Genomic DNA, 16565 nt, shown 5'->3' with positions numbered 1-16565 from the left:
ATAAGAATAAATAGCTCTTATATAAGATCAGACTTCGGAGGGTGAAACCAGACCATCTGGGAAGACATTTAAATTACTCATAGACAATTACTCAACACAAAGGGTGTCTTCCTATCTGCAAGGAACCAGGAATTTCACCACAGCCTTTCCATTGTGTCAATCCCAACCGGCTGAAACCAACCTCAAACTTCATCTATGAACTCCTTATCCCAGGACTATAAGACAAAGGATCTAGCCCTGTGGGGGTAAACGAAAAATGATGATTCAAAGGACTAAAACAATAACTCTGATCTGACTTGAGGGCTTAAGCTATCGTTGGGTCATTTGGCAAACACTGGTCACCCTAATCCTGACAACTAGATCTCCATTTGTTTCTCTGTTGCCCACCTCCCTCCTCATTGTCTGAACAGCCAAAGCAGGGCTCAGGCTGCCATTGGCTCTCCTGCTGGCTTGCTGACATCACAGCCAATCATAACAAAACCAGCTTTGGGGGGGGGGGGGGCATGGGAACTTTTGAATCTGAAGGCTATAAATATTGTATCTCTCTGCCCAATGGGCATATCGATTTTGTTGGCAGGCTACTGTAATCGTCATCCTTTCCAGCTGGAATGAAATAAAAAGCCTCAGTGGCTTTCTCTTCAACTTGGTGAGATTTATTCTGGAATACTGGCTTCTTTTCTCACCAGGCAACCACAATGGTTTGGATCTCGCTATCCTCAGCCATCTAAATTGCTCGACAACAAGACTCCCAATAGCAGTGTTTCCCAACTTCTATGGAGCCCCTGGTAGCGCAGTGGGTTAAACCGGTGAGTTGTTGTACTTGCTATCCAAAATATCACAGGTTCAAATCTGGGGAATGTTGTGAGCTCCCACTGTTAGCCCCAGCTCCTGCCAACTGAGCAGTTCGAAAACATGCAAATGTGAGTAGATTTACTGCCTTGGCGGGAAGGTAACAGCGCTCCATGCAGTCATGCTGGCCACATGACCTTGGAGGTGTCTACAGACAATGCCCGCTCTTCAGCTTAGAAATGGAGATGAGCACCAACCCCCAGAGTCCGACACGACTGGACTTTGTATTGTCTTTGTATTCTTTCTCCCATCCTGTATATTCCACAGATATATAAAGCCAATTTTCCCAGTTTTTAACATATCCCACAACCTCTGAGGATGCCTGCCATAGATGCAGGCGAAATGTCAGGATAGAATGCTAGAACATGGCCATATAGGCCGAAAAATCTACAACAACCCACGACTGGACTTAATGCCCGGGGGAAAGCTTTACCTTTACCTTCCCAACTTCTAGCTCTTGGACTTCAACTCCCAACAGCCTCAGCAGCGTTGTCCAATGGCCAGGCATTCTGGGAGCTGAAGTCCAAAACACCTGGCGGTCTATTGTTGGGAAGCAGTGGGAGAGGAAAGGCTTGCAGGGCGTGCTTGGCTTCCAAACCGGAAGTGGGGCGTGAGGCCGCTCTAGCCACTTGGCCCAACTCGCGAGCGCCTCGGCCGGTCTGTCAGGGCGAACCGGAAGCGGCTGGGGCGGAGGGGGTCGGGTGTTCCTTCAGGGCTGTGCTCCATGGCCAGGCGGTCCGCCAGAGGGGCAGCGGCAGCGGGAGGAGAAGCAGCGCAGCGAGGCGGCGCGGAAGGGACGGCTGAAGAAGAGGAAAGGAAGAGGGCGCCGCCGCCGCCGCCGCTGCTTTGCTGTTCCAAGCCGCCCCGCCATGAGCTCGTCGTTCCGGAGCGAGCCCATGTGCCTGGCGCAGCTCTTCCTCCAGGCGGGCTCGGCCTACGAGTGCCTCAGCGCCCTGGGCGAGCGCGGCCTGGCCCACTTCCGAGACGTGAGTCCCCTTCCATGTTGACGCCAGTCGGGGGAGTCCTGGGAGTGGGCGTTCGACAAGCTCTGGCCCCTCCTCTGCCGCAGGGCCCTCCCCGAACTACAACTCCCACCACACCGTCCAGCCCTGGCCCTTCAAGGGACGTTAATCTGCATGAAGCCTCCCGTGTTTGCTGACGTGTGTCGCGGCCCAAGAAGCCGCTTCCAGCGCTTCTCTCCTGCCCTCTGACACCGCTTTAATTTGCATGGTTGCAGGAGATAGGAGCCTGGTCGATCCTTTTACATATGGTTTCTAGCCTTCTCAGATAATAATCCACATTATCTACTTTCAATTGGATTATCTTAATCTACAATGCCATATCATCCTATTCGAAGCAGATCACCTGCCTTTTATATAGCAGTGTAAGGCCCATTCTAAACTGCTCCCATATCGCAGGATCTGATCCAGATTATCTTCTTATCCCAGATTATCTGGCAGAGACTCAGGCCCCTTCCACATAGCTGAATAAAATCCCACATTATCTGCTTTGAACTGGGAAATATAATCTTATAATTTATATAAATAAAAATGTAATGTTAACATAACTCAAAAACCACTGGATCAATTGACACCAAATTTGGACACAATAAACCTGTCAGATCAAACAGTGACCATCACTCATAAAAACACTGAAAGCACAACGGAAGGGACTTTAAAAGCCAAAAAACAACAATTACATTACAATGCATGCGCAAAACCATATATATATATATATACATACACACACACACACACACGCAAACATACGTATACACACATACACAAATATATACACACACAAATACACAGACTGGGCCACAGCAACACATGGCACAGCTAGTAAATAATAATAAACTATATTTATACCCAACCACCATCTCCCCAAAGGGGAATCGGAGCGGCTATGGCAATGTGTACTCAGATAACCCAGTTCAAAGCAAATGTGAGATTTTCTGCCTTGATATTCTGGGATATAGGGCTGTGTGGAAGGGCCCTGACCCCCCTTCCACACAGTTGAATAAAATCCCACATTATTTGCTTTGAACTGGAATATATGGCAGTGTGGGCTCAGATAACCCAGTTCAAAGCAGATCTTTTGGGATTTTCTGCCTTGATATTCTGGGTTATATGACTGTATGGAAAGGCCCTCGGTTATATGGTTGTGTGGAAGGGCCCTATGAGTCTCCACTGCCAAATAGCCTGGGATAAACATAATCTGGGATCCAGTCCTGGTTTCAAGGGGCAGTGTGGAAGCGCCCTCATATAAGCCAGTTGAAAGCAGATAATTTGGAATCCGATCCTGCGGTATAGGGCAGTGTAGCAGGGGCCTCTGGGCCCTTCCACACAGCCATATAACCCAGAATATCAAGGCAGAGAATCCACAATGTCTGCTTTGAAATGGGTTATCAGAGTCCACACTGCCATATAACCCAGCCCCCTCCACACAGCCCTATATCCCAGAATATCAAGGCAGTATCTGCTTTGAACTGGGTTATCTGAGTCCACACTCAGATAATGTGGGATTTTCTGCCTTGATATTCTGGGATATAGGGCTATGTGGAAGGGCCCCCAGTTCTAAGCAGATAATGTGGGATTTTATTTGGTTGTATGGAAGGAGCCTCAGCAAACTGCAAGTGGAGTATTTTCACTAGGTTGAATCAGGCATTCATGGGTTTTCATGGAATTAGCTGTGAATATTTTTCACCAGGTTAACATCTACTTTGATTTGATTGGTTGTAATCACAGTTCAAAAACAGGTCAATATAGCAGGTATTTTGTGCTGGTCATGGACCGTAATAAAGGTTTTGTTGTTGAATGGTTGTATGCTTTGTAGCTTTTCAATTTTCTATTGGATGTCTTTTCTTCTTAACAGCTATTTAAGAGAGATCAAGCGGGACAGAAATAACAATAACACTACGTAACACAATTTTTGTTCCTGGGTTCTAAATGTCATTTCCTATTTGGTTCTGTCATAAAAGGTGTCCTGGAAAAGATGAATTCAACTGCAAAAAAATTTATTTTTGTGGGAGGGACATTCTGCTATAGCACATTTTGCTCTAGTTTTTCAATGAATATCTCATCATCGAGTCTCAACCAAATCAACCTAGTTTGTGGCAGCCACAAAAATTAAGTTTCTGGAGTAGAAAAATTACTTTCAAAGTAAGGACCACACAATGAAACAGGGACAACACTTTCAAACCAGGAACCGAATTTTCTTTTTCAAAATTTGTTACATAGCAACAATACTAATAATTGTAACTCCCAAGACTCAACAGCATTTAGCCAAGGCAGTTCAAGTGGGATAAAACTGCATTCGTTTGATAGTGTAGATGCGCCCCTTTGGTCCACAAACGGAGGGGATGTCCACGCTGTCCAATTAATGCTATTTGACTCCCCTTGAACTGTCGTGGCTCAATGCTATGGAATCCTGGGAGCTGTAGTTTCGTGAGAGACCAGCACTCATTGGCAGAGAAGGCGCAAGACCTTGTCAAACGGGATTCCATCAGATTGGGACTTCCCCGTTAAAGTGGTGTCAAACTGCATTAGTGTAGTTGCAGCTAAAGTCTCCGAATTCCCAGCAGGAAGTGGCCCAGCCTCTTTTTGAATGCACCCAGAGGCTTCACGATCTTTCTAGGCAATGGGCCATATACCTGGAAGTGAGTTCAATTTGAAATGAAGTCAGATTGTATTGTAAGACATTGTATAAGATCCAGTTTATTGATGTGCTGGTTTCATGTACTTGTAAATCCATCTACCACCTAGAAAATATAGCTGTGTTCTAGCAAAGTTTTATCATCCTATAACAGAAAGGGAAATGTCTTTTAGTTTCTGTTTCTGTTATGCAATCAGATGTTTAACTGACACCGTGATTATGACTTTCTGTTATGAATGGTATTATGAGGACAAAAGGACATTTGTTTCTTAATTATGTCTGTCCTCTTTCTTGTGCTTTCAGATACTGTTCAAAAAGTTGCTTCCATTGTTTCTTTTGGAATGACCGGGATCCATAATATGCCCTGGTCCATAGTAGTTTGAGTGAGAAATGTATAGCGTCTCCTTATTAATATCATATTACTTTCTTTGTTTTATGATTCAGGGTCCTTCCACACAGCCCTATATCCCAAAATATCAAGGCAGAAAATTCCACAATATCTGCCTTGAACTGGGTTATCTGAATCCACACTCAGATAATATGGGATTTTCTGCCTTGATATTCTGGGATATAGGGCTGTGTGGAAGGGCCCTCAGTCATTCCTGGGCTTCCTGTTTTGAGTTCTCACTAGGATATGGAATTAGGCTTCAGGCATTTAAGAAAGATAATTTGCATGTTTTATAGATTATATGCCTGTTAGTATTGAGATATTGCCCAATTCTTGTTTTAGATCAATCTTCCCAAAATTGCACAATAGGTACAGAGAATCTCTTGTCTAACTTGGGAGGTTTGGCCTTTGGACTAATTTCAGTTGGAGGCTCCATTGATATGAATAGCATAAATTATTATTATTATTGATAATAATATATTTTTTATTATCTTGTTTTTATCTTGCAGCCAAGACACATTGAACCTTAACATATTATTGACAGATGGAATAAAAGAACTGACTTCAACTTTTTTCTTTAACCATATACTTGATGTGCAATGGTGATACATAATGCCATAAGTAATAGAGAATGGCTAACTCTGTCACCCCTTTTTCCAAGTCAGAATTTTCAGAAACTGCTAAATCAAAGTAAATCTATGGCATGACAGGCAATGTTTCAGATTCCTCTTGAGAGCTATAAGAGGTACATTAAGGCAGTTATCACTCCCATGCACTTGTTTTTTTTTATGTAATTGGTAGTACATTGCATCTGTACATGAGATATCTATATAGCCACCATGAATATGCGACAGTTCCTTCCTCTAAAATAGAACCTATAGCACCTGGTGTGTGTTGTCAGTCTTCCATTAAAATATGAACCCGTCTGATCAGACAGGATCTGGTGTCTTTAGGCAATTCAGAATTCCATAAATTATGTATATTTTGTTTTCTATCTTTCTAGCTCAATCCAAGCACCAGTGTGTTCCAGAGGAAATATGTGAGCGAAGTGAAAAAGTGTGAGGAAATGGAAAGGATATTAGGTAAGCTTGAGAAGTATGGGGAGCTTGCTATGAAGGAAGAGAATCATCTCTGTTTTTGTTTCAGGGCTGTTTTATATGTGCCTTTCTTATAGTGAGAGATTCTGCTTATAGTGAGAGATTCCGGAGCCAGGTGTGGGAAGAGTCTGAATACTCCAAGAGCACTCAAAAAAGGAAAAAGCTGAGGTTCAGGACCAGTTCTTGATATACAAGGGCTCACATGGCCCAGCTTTATGCTGTCTTTACATATCAATTCAGCTATCAAGCAATTTGACCCACTGTACCCACTTCTCTCTTCCTTGGGTCAAATCCCTTTCTGAGTAATAGGATAAGCCTATTAACAAACCGTGTAACTAGAAGCTATTGAATTCCCCAACTCTGCTAAAAACATTACTCTGTGTTACTAATTGCATTTTTGTGTTTCTTAGAGTCAGGATTATAGGCACCATAGTTATAATCCTCAATATGTATTTGAAATGTTCTGCTATGTGACAATGTATTGTGCAAATATTGTAGATACCTTAAATTCAAGTTATTTAATTGTTTGCTCCATGAATTCCCCTACGCCATCCAGATTGGATTATAGTGATGTCTCTATGGAGGATAGCCCTTAGATGAGAAAGTTCAATTGGTTCAAAACACATATATCAGGAGAAGTGCAGGGATGATGTTGCAGAACACTTATCTTACACCAGTTATACTGGTCACCATTTTGTTCTGCTTCAGAGTATGGGATAGTTTTGACTTTGGAAACTATAAGTGGACTAAACCCAGGTTATCTAATGAACCAACTTTGCCTGTACAAACCTACCATTTTAAGATGTGTTGTCTCAGGCTCTGCTGTCTGACCTTGCTTTCATTTGGTGACTGTAAAAGATAAGACCTTTCTTATAATGGCTCCTTGATCGCAGAATTTCATTTCTGGGAAAGCTGTGTTTTGAAAACATGTTATGATTAATTTTTCAGATCAGTATAGGTTTTACTTTTAAACATATTTTTAGCAGTGCTGTTATATACGTAGTAGGCCCTTGGTATCTACTGGTTCCAGGATTCTTCATAGATGCCAAAAAAACCCCAACCTCTGGATGCATAAATCTAATTATATACAGTATAGTAAAATGCGTCCCTTATTTAAAATGGCAAACAAACAAGTGCCAGAGAGGTCTGTGAAATAGTGGGAGGTTACAGCTGGAGTGTTTGTTGTGCAACAAAATCAAGTTTTGCTTTTAGAATGTATTTTCCCCTCTGATTTTTTTTGAGTTGTGATTGGTTGAATCCATGCAGGAGCCATGGATATGAAGGCCCAGCTGAATTTTATGGCTGTACTTTGGTTTTATTGTGGGCTTGGTAAGCTACATTGCAAATCTTTCTCAAAGGTGATGTGTACATTAATTGAATTGATCTGTGACAACAGTCAAGATAGCTCAGCTTCCTTGCCATGGCAAACTGCTGCTTCATGGGTATTCTGTGTAGAGGATTAAACAAGGCTTTCCCTTGCCTGATTAAGGGACCGAGTGATCTTTGTAGGTAAATACCTTTTTGTTGTTAGGAAGGTGTATATCCCACCCTGCACAATCATAAATCCATGACAGCATTCCAAACATGTAAAACAAAATACAATTGGGAAAAAAATCAATTATCTGAAAACTACTGGCATATAAGAGGAGCACAAAACCTGTTCATCTACAAATAAAAGTTGTTTTCAGACGGAACTGTGAGAGTCAGAAGATGAGCATTAAAAGGTTTATTTTCCAATATTCCTGATGTTTTCCTGCATTCTGCCTTACAAGGAAGCCCTGAGCCACTTTGATTATGTACACATATAATGCCATAGTAAGGCCTGAAAAGTCTGAGCAGTGCTTGACAAACACAGTTCAGCATCCTTTGTAGTGCAGAGAAGACAAATTGATATAGTTAAAGTTCTTCAAGGACCAGAACTTTGAGTGCTAACTGTTTTTGAGGGTTGAAAAAAGCTTTTGATTTCTCAGGGGAAAAAAAAAATCTTTTGAGTTATAATTCCCTCTTTCTCCTGCTTCCCTTGCTTACAACAGCATACCTGGTGCAGGAAATTAAGAGAGCAGACATTCCTCTTCCAGAAGGCACTGTTACTCCGGCTGCCCCTCCGCTTAAGCAGATGTTGGAAATCCAGGTAAAGACCCACAGAAATGTGGTGTTAGGTTTCATGCGGCCTGTAGAGCACATGGAGCCCACCAGGATTTTAGTGGCTTCTAGCCTTCTGCAGACCCCAACATTTTGGTCAGAAAGGAAATTGGAACCTCTGGAATCAGTGGTTCTCTTTTGAAACAAAATGTGGTGAATGTATAATTTTTGAGAGGTTTGATGCAGCTTGCAGCACTTCCTGGGAGCCACAAAGTCAGCACCCTAGCATAGGACAACAATCATATATAGATAATGGATTAAATACAGTGATGCTATCATGTCCTGGCTAACTCTGGTTCATAAAACAAACACTCAAATGTTTTATTCAGAATGTAGACTCGATCTCAGCATATAGTTGTTAGGAAAGACTTCAACAATTTTCTAATTTGTCAACTATTTAAATGAAAGAATTCTACCTTTATGAGTGCAATTGTCTAATTTGTCAACTATATTGAAGGGAAGGAATTTAACCTTTACTAGCGTTAGTGCCCAATTTGTCAACTAATAAAATCATTAACTTTTTCAGGAGTTATTCCTCCTCCCCCTGTGTACACTTTCTCTCACAAGAATGAGCTTGATAGCTTCAAGCCACTAGTTTTTATTCTCTTTCAGCCATAAATCCTCACATGATAAACAGTCCCAGGTTGAGGAAGAATGTGGCATACCTCATCATCATTAATAAACATAGTAGATACAAAGCATGGCAACTAGCATGCCAAAACTACTTATACAGTCCGCAGTTACTCAAGGCACGTATAAGCATTTTAAAAGTTGAGAGTAAAGCATGAGTGGACCCATAATCTTGACACATATGCTTGGAATAGTATATAAATTGCTGAGCCAGTGATATAAGTGCAATTTGATGATTTTGCAATTTTTAAGCTAATGTTTGGTACTTGGGGGTGTCTTGTTTTTCTGCATTATAGGAGCAGTTGCAGAAGCTGGAGGTGGAACTGAGAGAAGTAACCAAAAACAAAGAAAAGCTGAGGAAAAACCTGCTTGAGTTGACAGAGTATACCCATATGTTGCGGGTTACCCAGTCTTTTGTCAGAAGAACTGTTGAGGTACTGCATATATTGTGTCAACATACTTTTGAACATTTTAAAGCTAGATAGGAAGAAGGTAGGCTTTGAACCCCTGACTGTTCTCCAGTCACACACCAAGTGTTTGATAGCAGGTGAATTCCTAGAAAAAATGCTGGCCTGGTTGGATCTAATTGTTCTCCTGCAAAGTGCCAAATTGGGCACACAATCTTGTTGAATTGGATCCAAATTTAGTCACACTTCCTGTAGACTCACTTAAATCAGGAAACTCGTTTGAGTCATAATTTTCATTGTTTTCCCATCATGGTCCCTGTGAATTACACATATGGTATTTCCTGTGCCTGCGCAGACAGTTCGGAATCTTCTAGAAAACTTATTAGACACTTTTAAGTGGTAGCCCCATCCACTCTCTCCTTGAGAGTATATATAGCCAGTGGGTGGGGTTACTGCTTCAGTTCCTTTCATCCACCACTCTCGCAGCAGTTAGGGAATCTTTCTCTTATTTTTATTTGACTAGCTTTTTTGGTCTGTGTTTATTTTCTGTTTTTGCTTCACTACGGCATACACCTTGTTTCTGCTTCGTGGTTCTGGTATGTTACTCATTGCCTTCTTTATGAGGTGTTCCTTGTATGAGGGACTGATGCCCGAGATGGATGGGCGCGCCTGGGAGAAGGCTATGGGGTACAATCATGCTCCCGGACTGTTGTATCTGGGAGTGCAAAGGCCAGCGTGGATTCAGTCTGTTCTTCGAGGCAGGGAATGCTTCGGTGTTGGCCCCATGCAATCTCTAAGCCTTTCACCGGAATGGCGATTACATTGGGGCCACCCACGGGCTCGAGGCTGGCTCTGGCATCCCTCAATGGCCCGATACCAGCCCTGGCGCTTCCATTGGGGCTGCCTACAGGCTCAATGCTGCCCCTGGTGGGCCCGTTACCAGCCTTGGCACCCTCCTCAAGCAAGCTCTATACCAGCTCTGGTGATCTGCTCAGTGTCGGCCCTGTCGGTATCAAGCACTCCTGGCAGCCAGCCCCTGCAGCGGCACATAAGTCCCATTAAAAGCACGGGAAACGCTGCGCCTTGGCTCAGCCTGCTTTGCAGCTGTCCTCCCTTCAGGGAGAGGTTGAGCTGGCCACAGAAGAGCACTACACCGGCACTGGAGAACTGCCAATCGCGCAGGCTACGCATGTGCATGAGCTGAACGCTCCATCCTAGACACCGGCCCAGGAAGGGCAGCTGACACCCTCCATGCTGACCCTGTCAGGAGCTGCAAACCCTGATACCGGGAGTGCGGCTCCCAAGCCGGAAGCCTTCTCGGTGGGCCTCGCACCCACTCTTGCCACTCCGGAGGCCTTCCCCCTCACATTTGAGGGGCCGTTTTCAAGGCTCAAGTTTCTCTCTTCGGACTTGAGGAGTCATTTCTGGACTCCTCTTTTGGGTCACAGGTTCAAATCCGGGGAGAGGCATGAGCTCCCGCTGTCAGCCTCAGTTTCTGCCAATTTAGCAGTTCTAAAACATGAAAATGTGAGTAGATCAATAGGTACCGCTCCGGCGGGAAGGTAACAGCGCTCCATGCAGTCATGCTGGCCACATTACCTTGGAGGTGTCTATGGACAACGTTGGCTCTTTGGCTTAGAAATAGAGATGAGCATCAGTCCCAGACACAACTGGACTTAATGTCAGGAGAAACCTTTACCTTTTCCTTACATAATAATAATGATGTGTTTACTTGTTCGAAACCAAATTCAGTGATGGTGGGCATGACATAACCCCGTAAATCTAAAAAACCCGTTTCAACTCCATTGGACAAGGAGAGCAAGAACATTGACTTTATGAGGTAACCATCTGGGGCTATTCCATGCCAGAGGTGCATGTTTCAACAGGCTTATTTACTGGCCTGGCCCGCTATGGGGCATAAATGGGGCCTATCAAATGTTTATGTGGTCTAAAATTACCTTCCTTGAAACGGATAAGAGGCTGAAACATAAGCAGGGAATGCATCAGGCAGCCCACAAATGTCTTCCCGATCAACTCTGGAATGTCCATGATGATGCTTTCGACTCTTGTACTCTTTCACTTGGAGCTTTGAGTATCCCTTTACGTTGGGCTTTGAGTGTCCCCTTAATGATCTTCTGTGTGGAGCTTATTGTTGGGTGTCCTGTATTGGTTTTTACGCTGCTGGCCTTGGCCTCAGTCTGGCATGGGATAGTCCCAGATGGTTACCTCATACAGTTGTATAGTCCACCAGCAGTGTGCTATTAGCGCTGGACACCTGCTTCCCCTCTCTGTGTGGGGAGGTCCAGACCTTGTTGCAGAAGGAGGTGGCCACTTGTATCCTTCAGTGTTCTTCCGTTGCTTTCACCTGTTGCTCCTGAGTACCTAGGAGGAACAGTGGCTAACGTCCTATTCTGGACCTAGGGGACATCAACCGATACGTCCGTTCTCCCAAGCTTCAGATGATACTGTTTTCTATAGCCAATATCTGCATATTGATGGCTGGCTACTATTAGCTAAATCAAAACCCTACTTCCTTCTCATATCTGTTCTATGCTGTATTTTCTCAAGTCACTAGGTCTGGAGAGGTCACCTATGACCGCGATGCCTCATGCATGGCTCCAACTCCAGCCATAAAGGCATGTTTTTATTTGTCTCAAGAATGTTCCTCATACTTTCTTCAAGACCACAACAGGTGTGTCATCCTCTTTGATGGTCATCCCATCAAAGCAAAGTCTGTGTGGTTTGCCCTTCGGACTGCCAAACTCCTCCAGAATTCTAACCACAGTCTCCTCCCTTCAGAATTAGGGTACACATTCCTCATTGCCATAGGAACCTTGCCCCAGATGGAGGCCTCCAGATTATAAATCACTTCAAATTGTTAGCTGTCAAAGATACTTTGAAGATATTTGAACCATTTTTGTCGGGCTGTAGTTCAGGTCTTGACAGGCAACACTACCACGAAATTCTTATAATCAAGCAAGGTGAGACACATTTTTGCTTTTCTCATTAACCCTTCATCTAAGGGACTGGTGCGCTGACAGATGGACCCACCTTGTGGCTGTGCATCTTCCTAGAGACAAAAATATGCTACCTGTTCACCTGGACAGAATACCAGTCACCCATCACGAGTGGTCCGTCTGTCCTGACAAGGTGTGGTCTGTATTCAAACCATGAGGCAACTTAGAGATAGATCTGGTCATGATGAAGGGCAGCGCACAGTGCCCCAATTTTTCTGTGTGAGTCAGCCCCTAAACCAAGCACGGGGCTGTTTAAGGGGTGCTTTCTTCTGCTGGGACCCTTTGCTTCCTCTTTACATTTCTCTACTGGTTCCTCTTTGTATTGGGTGGTGTCCATACTGCAAATGGACTATCCTTCTTGCCCCGTGTTGGCCTCACCAACCGTGCTTCTCTTCCCTCCTCAAGATGTTCTGGGATGAGCTGGTGCACCTCTCAAATCGCTCAAATTTCCTTACGTCCCAAGGGGGCCAAGTCATCCACCCTGATGTCCATTGTCTGAGGCTAACAGCCTGGCACATACATCCTATCAGTGTGTCAGACATGTTCCTATCCTTAGCACAACCAGTGAGGACTATCACTGAGACAGCCCTAAGAGCCTGCCCTAAGAGCCTCTACTAAGTGGTCTTGCATCTACCATGGACTCGGTTTCCGCCCTTTCCTCCCTGGGGAGGTTGACCTGTTTTTCAACACTGATCTTTTTCACTTGGAAACTTTGGCATTCCTTTTCAGATAAGGGCCTCTCCCCTCCCTCCTTGAAGTGCTACCTTGTGGCCATATCTCGCTTTAAGAGGAAAGTGGATTTTCAATCCTGTTTCTCAGACCTTCTGTTTGGTCTATTTCTTCAGGAGTTCAGAAAAATGAACCATAGCTTGGAGTTTGTACTTTCTCCTTGACTAAGCTTCAATTTGGGCTGTGGCCTCTGCGGACATGTTCTATCAAGAAAAGAGCTTCTTAGCTCCATTACCTTGATGTGTCATGTGAGGGATCTTCACTCATTTTAGACAGATGAGCCCTATTATCATTCACTTGGACAAGGTTGTGACACGCAATGACAGTAATCTTTCTAGCCAAGATAACCCCATACTCCCATATGTCTCAGGAGGTAGTTTTGCCAACCTTCTCCATAACCCTCCCTCTTCCTTGCAGCGAATGTCAGGAGGGCTTTGGCTTTTGATACACACACAACAGCAGGGCTCAGGAAATCTTCTAAGCTGTTTCTAAAGTACTGGGAGGGTGCCAGTGGCCTCCCAATATTTCCGCAATGACTGTCTTTTTGGATCATCTCGGAGGCTTGTCTGGCTTATCAGTTGACTGGTTGCACTCTACCTGGGCAGATTAAGGATCACTCCACTAGATCTGCGGTAACCTCCACTGCTTTTCTGTGGGACTTTCTTCTGGAAGACCTCTGTTGGACAGATGTTTGGTGTACTCTGTTCACCTTCATCATGCACAACAGGATTTATGTCTGCTGTCATAAAGGTGTATTCTTTGACAGAGCAGTCCTCTTCGGTGGCATGACGCCCACCAGCCACATTAGTAGCTCGCTAGTCTACCATATGTGCGATTCACAGGGACCACGATGGGAAAATATGGGTTGCTTACCTGTAACCGTAGTTTCCTGAGTGGTCACCTGTGAATTTGCACATTCCTGCCCATTCTCCCCGCTGTTGTCATGCCTCAGTCCTTCAAGCTGCTACTCGCAGCAGAGGAACTGAAGCAGTAGCCCCACCCACTAGCTATATATACTCTCAAAGGGAGAGTGGGCAGGGCTACCATTTAAAAGTGTCTAATAAGTTTTCTAGAAGATTCCGAATTGTCTGCGCAGGAGCAGGAAATACCATATGTGTTAATTCACAGGTGACCACTCGGGAAACTACGGTTACAGGTAAGCAACCCATATTTACATTTGGTCTGCCTTTTGAATGGAGGAAGAAGTATAACGCTAATGTCACATATTTGGAATCTTTGTTATCTGTATTCTTCCATAACTTAGTGCAACTAGAATGTTCTAAAATCTTCTTTTAAACTTTTGTTTCTAGATTGAGTCCTGTTTAAACACAAATTATGAAGAATTCCCAACCTTAGAAAGCGAGCCCTTAGCCGATTACAGCTGTATGCACAGACTTGGTGCCAAATTGGGGTAGGTAATGGGAATCTGTGATATTGAATAGTATTGCCAGGTGGGCGGATAGCAGCACTCGGTGTACTGCTCAAAACATTAGACAGGTCATCTTAAATTTGAATGGGAACATTGAATGCTGCTGGGGAGGTGTGGGTGGGATTTTGGGTAGGCGGGGAGGGTGAGGTTTAAATATCTTTATTGTATTTACTGTATTTCATCTGTAATTTAACTTTATATCCATGACACAAATATTTAATTTTTTTTTAAAAAATGTGTATATACCTTGTTTTAAATTTTTATTACATTGTTTCATGCTATTGTTACCCACCTTGAGTCCCTATGGGAAGAAATAATAATGATAATATTGGTAATAATAATAATAATCTATATATATAAAAATGCTCTGTGCATAATGAGTTCCTTAAAAACAAAAGAACCAATGAACGAAATCACACCAAATTTGGCAACAAAACGTCTCACAACACAAGGAGTGACCATCACTCAAAAATTATGATTTTGTCATTTGGGAGTTGTAGCTGCTGCGATTTATAGTTCATCTACAATCAAAGAGCATTCTGAACTCCACCAACGATGGAATTGAACCAAACCTGCCACACAGGACTCCCATGACCAACAGAAAACACTAGAAGGGTTTGGTGGGCATTAACCTTGGATTTTGGAGTTGTAGTTCACTTACATCTAGAGAGCACTGTGGATTCAAACAATGATGCATCTGGACCAAACTTGGCACAAGCACTCAATAAACCCAAATATGAACGCAGATGGGGTTTGGGGGAAATAGACCTTGACATTTGGGAGTTGTAGTCACTGGGATTCACAGTTCACCTACAATCAAAGAGCATTCTGAACCCCACGAATGACAGAATCGGGGCAAACTTCCCACACTGAACCCCCATGACCAACGGAAAATACTTAAGGCCATCCAATCCAACGACCTTCACCAGGGCAAGAAAACATAATCAAAGCCCTCCTGACAAATAGCCATCCAGCCATAGATATAGATAGATAGATATAATTATAGAAGCAACCGAAATAAATATAATTATAAATATAAATATAATTCATACACACACACATATAGTATCATAGACTTAAAAGGGACCCCTAAAGAAGGACAATGATATGTTGCATGTTCCAGACACTCTCCACGTCAACACTGACAAAGAAACAGCAAGAAATACTGTTTACCCACAAGCATAAAGAAATTACATATTTTAGAAACCAACACTTTCTCATTACTTTATTTTCCAGATCAACAGACTGGGCCACAGCAACGTGTGGCAGGGGACAGCTAGTAATTTATATATGTAAATATGTAGGATGGTTTTGGGAACACACAAGCTCATATCCTGCTACTTTATTAGCTTTTCTCTTCTGGTGTGTATTTATTTATTACTTTTATTTATTACTTTACTTGTATACCGCAGTTTCTCAGCCTGGCCAGCGACTCAACGCGGTTTACAACAAGAATAAAATCAACCACAATATACAATTTAAGATCAACAAAAGCATAATACACAATATTAGCACAACAATAGTTAACCCGATACAACTCATAACTAAAATCATGATCCAATTCGTCGTCCGATTTTCCAATTCCTGTAGTCATTCACATTGATTGCACTGTTTAACCGAATGCCCGTTCAAACATCTAAGTTTTTAGTCTTCTTCGAAACACCATCAGCGAGGGGGCTGATCTTACTTCCATAGGAAGGGTGTTCCACAGCCGGGGGGCCACCACAGAAAAGGCCCTGTCTCTTGTCCCCGCCAGCCGCACCTGTGAAGCAGGCGGGATAGAGAGCAGGGCCTCCCCAGAAGATCTTAGGGTCCTGGCGGGCTGATAGGCAGAGATACGTTCGGATAGGTAACTTGGGCCAGAACCGTTTAGGGCTTTATAGGCCAACGCCAGCACTTTGAATTGAGCCCGGTAGCAAATCGGCAGCCAGTGGAGCTGGTGCAGCAGAGGAGTTGTATGCTCCCTGCGCTTCGCTCCTGTTAGTATCATGGCTGCCGAGCGTTGGACTAGCTGAAGCTTCCGAGCCGTCTTCAAAGGCAACCCCACGTAGAGCGCGTTGCAGTAGTCTAAACGGGATGTGACCAGAGCGTGGACTACCGTGGCCAAGTCAGACTTCCCAAGGTATGGGCGCAGTTGGCGCACGAGTTTTAACTGTGCAAATGCTCCCCTGGTCACCGCTGAAACCTGAGGTTCCAGGCTCAGCGATGAGTCCAGGATCATAC

General features: G+C 43.7%; 1 protein-coding gene across 3 annotated transcripts in view; it reads left to right on the top strand.

Moving 5' to 3' along the window:
- The first annotated feature begins 758 nt into the window (after window positions 1–758).
- ATP6V0A2 (ATPase H+ transporting V0 subunit a2) overlaps window positions 759–16565 on the top strand; it is a 32658-nt gene continuing 16851 nt past the window's right edge. The window contains exons 1-5 of one of the 3 annotated variants that reach the window (XM_060785544.2): window positions 759–806; window positions 5895–5973; window positions 8022–8119; window positions 9057–9194; window positions 14224–14324. In XM_060785544.2, coding sequence (XP_060641527.2) covers window positions 774–806; window positions 5895–5973; window positions 8022–8119; window positions 9057–9194; window positions 14224–14324 — 449 coding nt within the window. In that variant the 5' untranslated portion in view covers window positions 759–773. Of the gene's footprint in view, window positions 807–1452; window positions 1836–5894; window positions 5974–8021; window positions 8120–9056; window positions 9195–14223; window positions 14325–16565 lie in introns of those variants that run through there. The other 2 variants (XM_067473244.1, XM_060785543.2) reach the window with 2 other exon arrangements.

Source organism: Anolis sagrei, chromosome X (assembly GCF_037176765.1).
Source record: "Anolis sagrei isolate rAnoSag1 chromosome X, rAnoSag1.mat, whole genome shotgun sequence".
Taxonomy (NCBI): Eukaryota; Metazoa; Chordata; class Lepidosauria; order Squamata; family Dactyloidae; genus Anolis; species Anolis sagrei.
The sequence above is the reverse complement of the archived record's forward strand: the minus strand, read 5'-3'. Positions and strand labels throughout refer to the sequence as shown.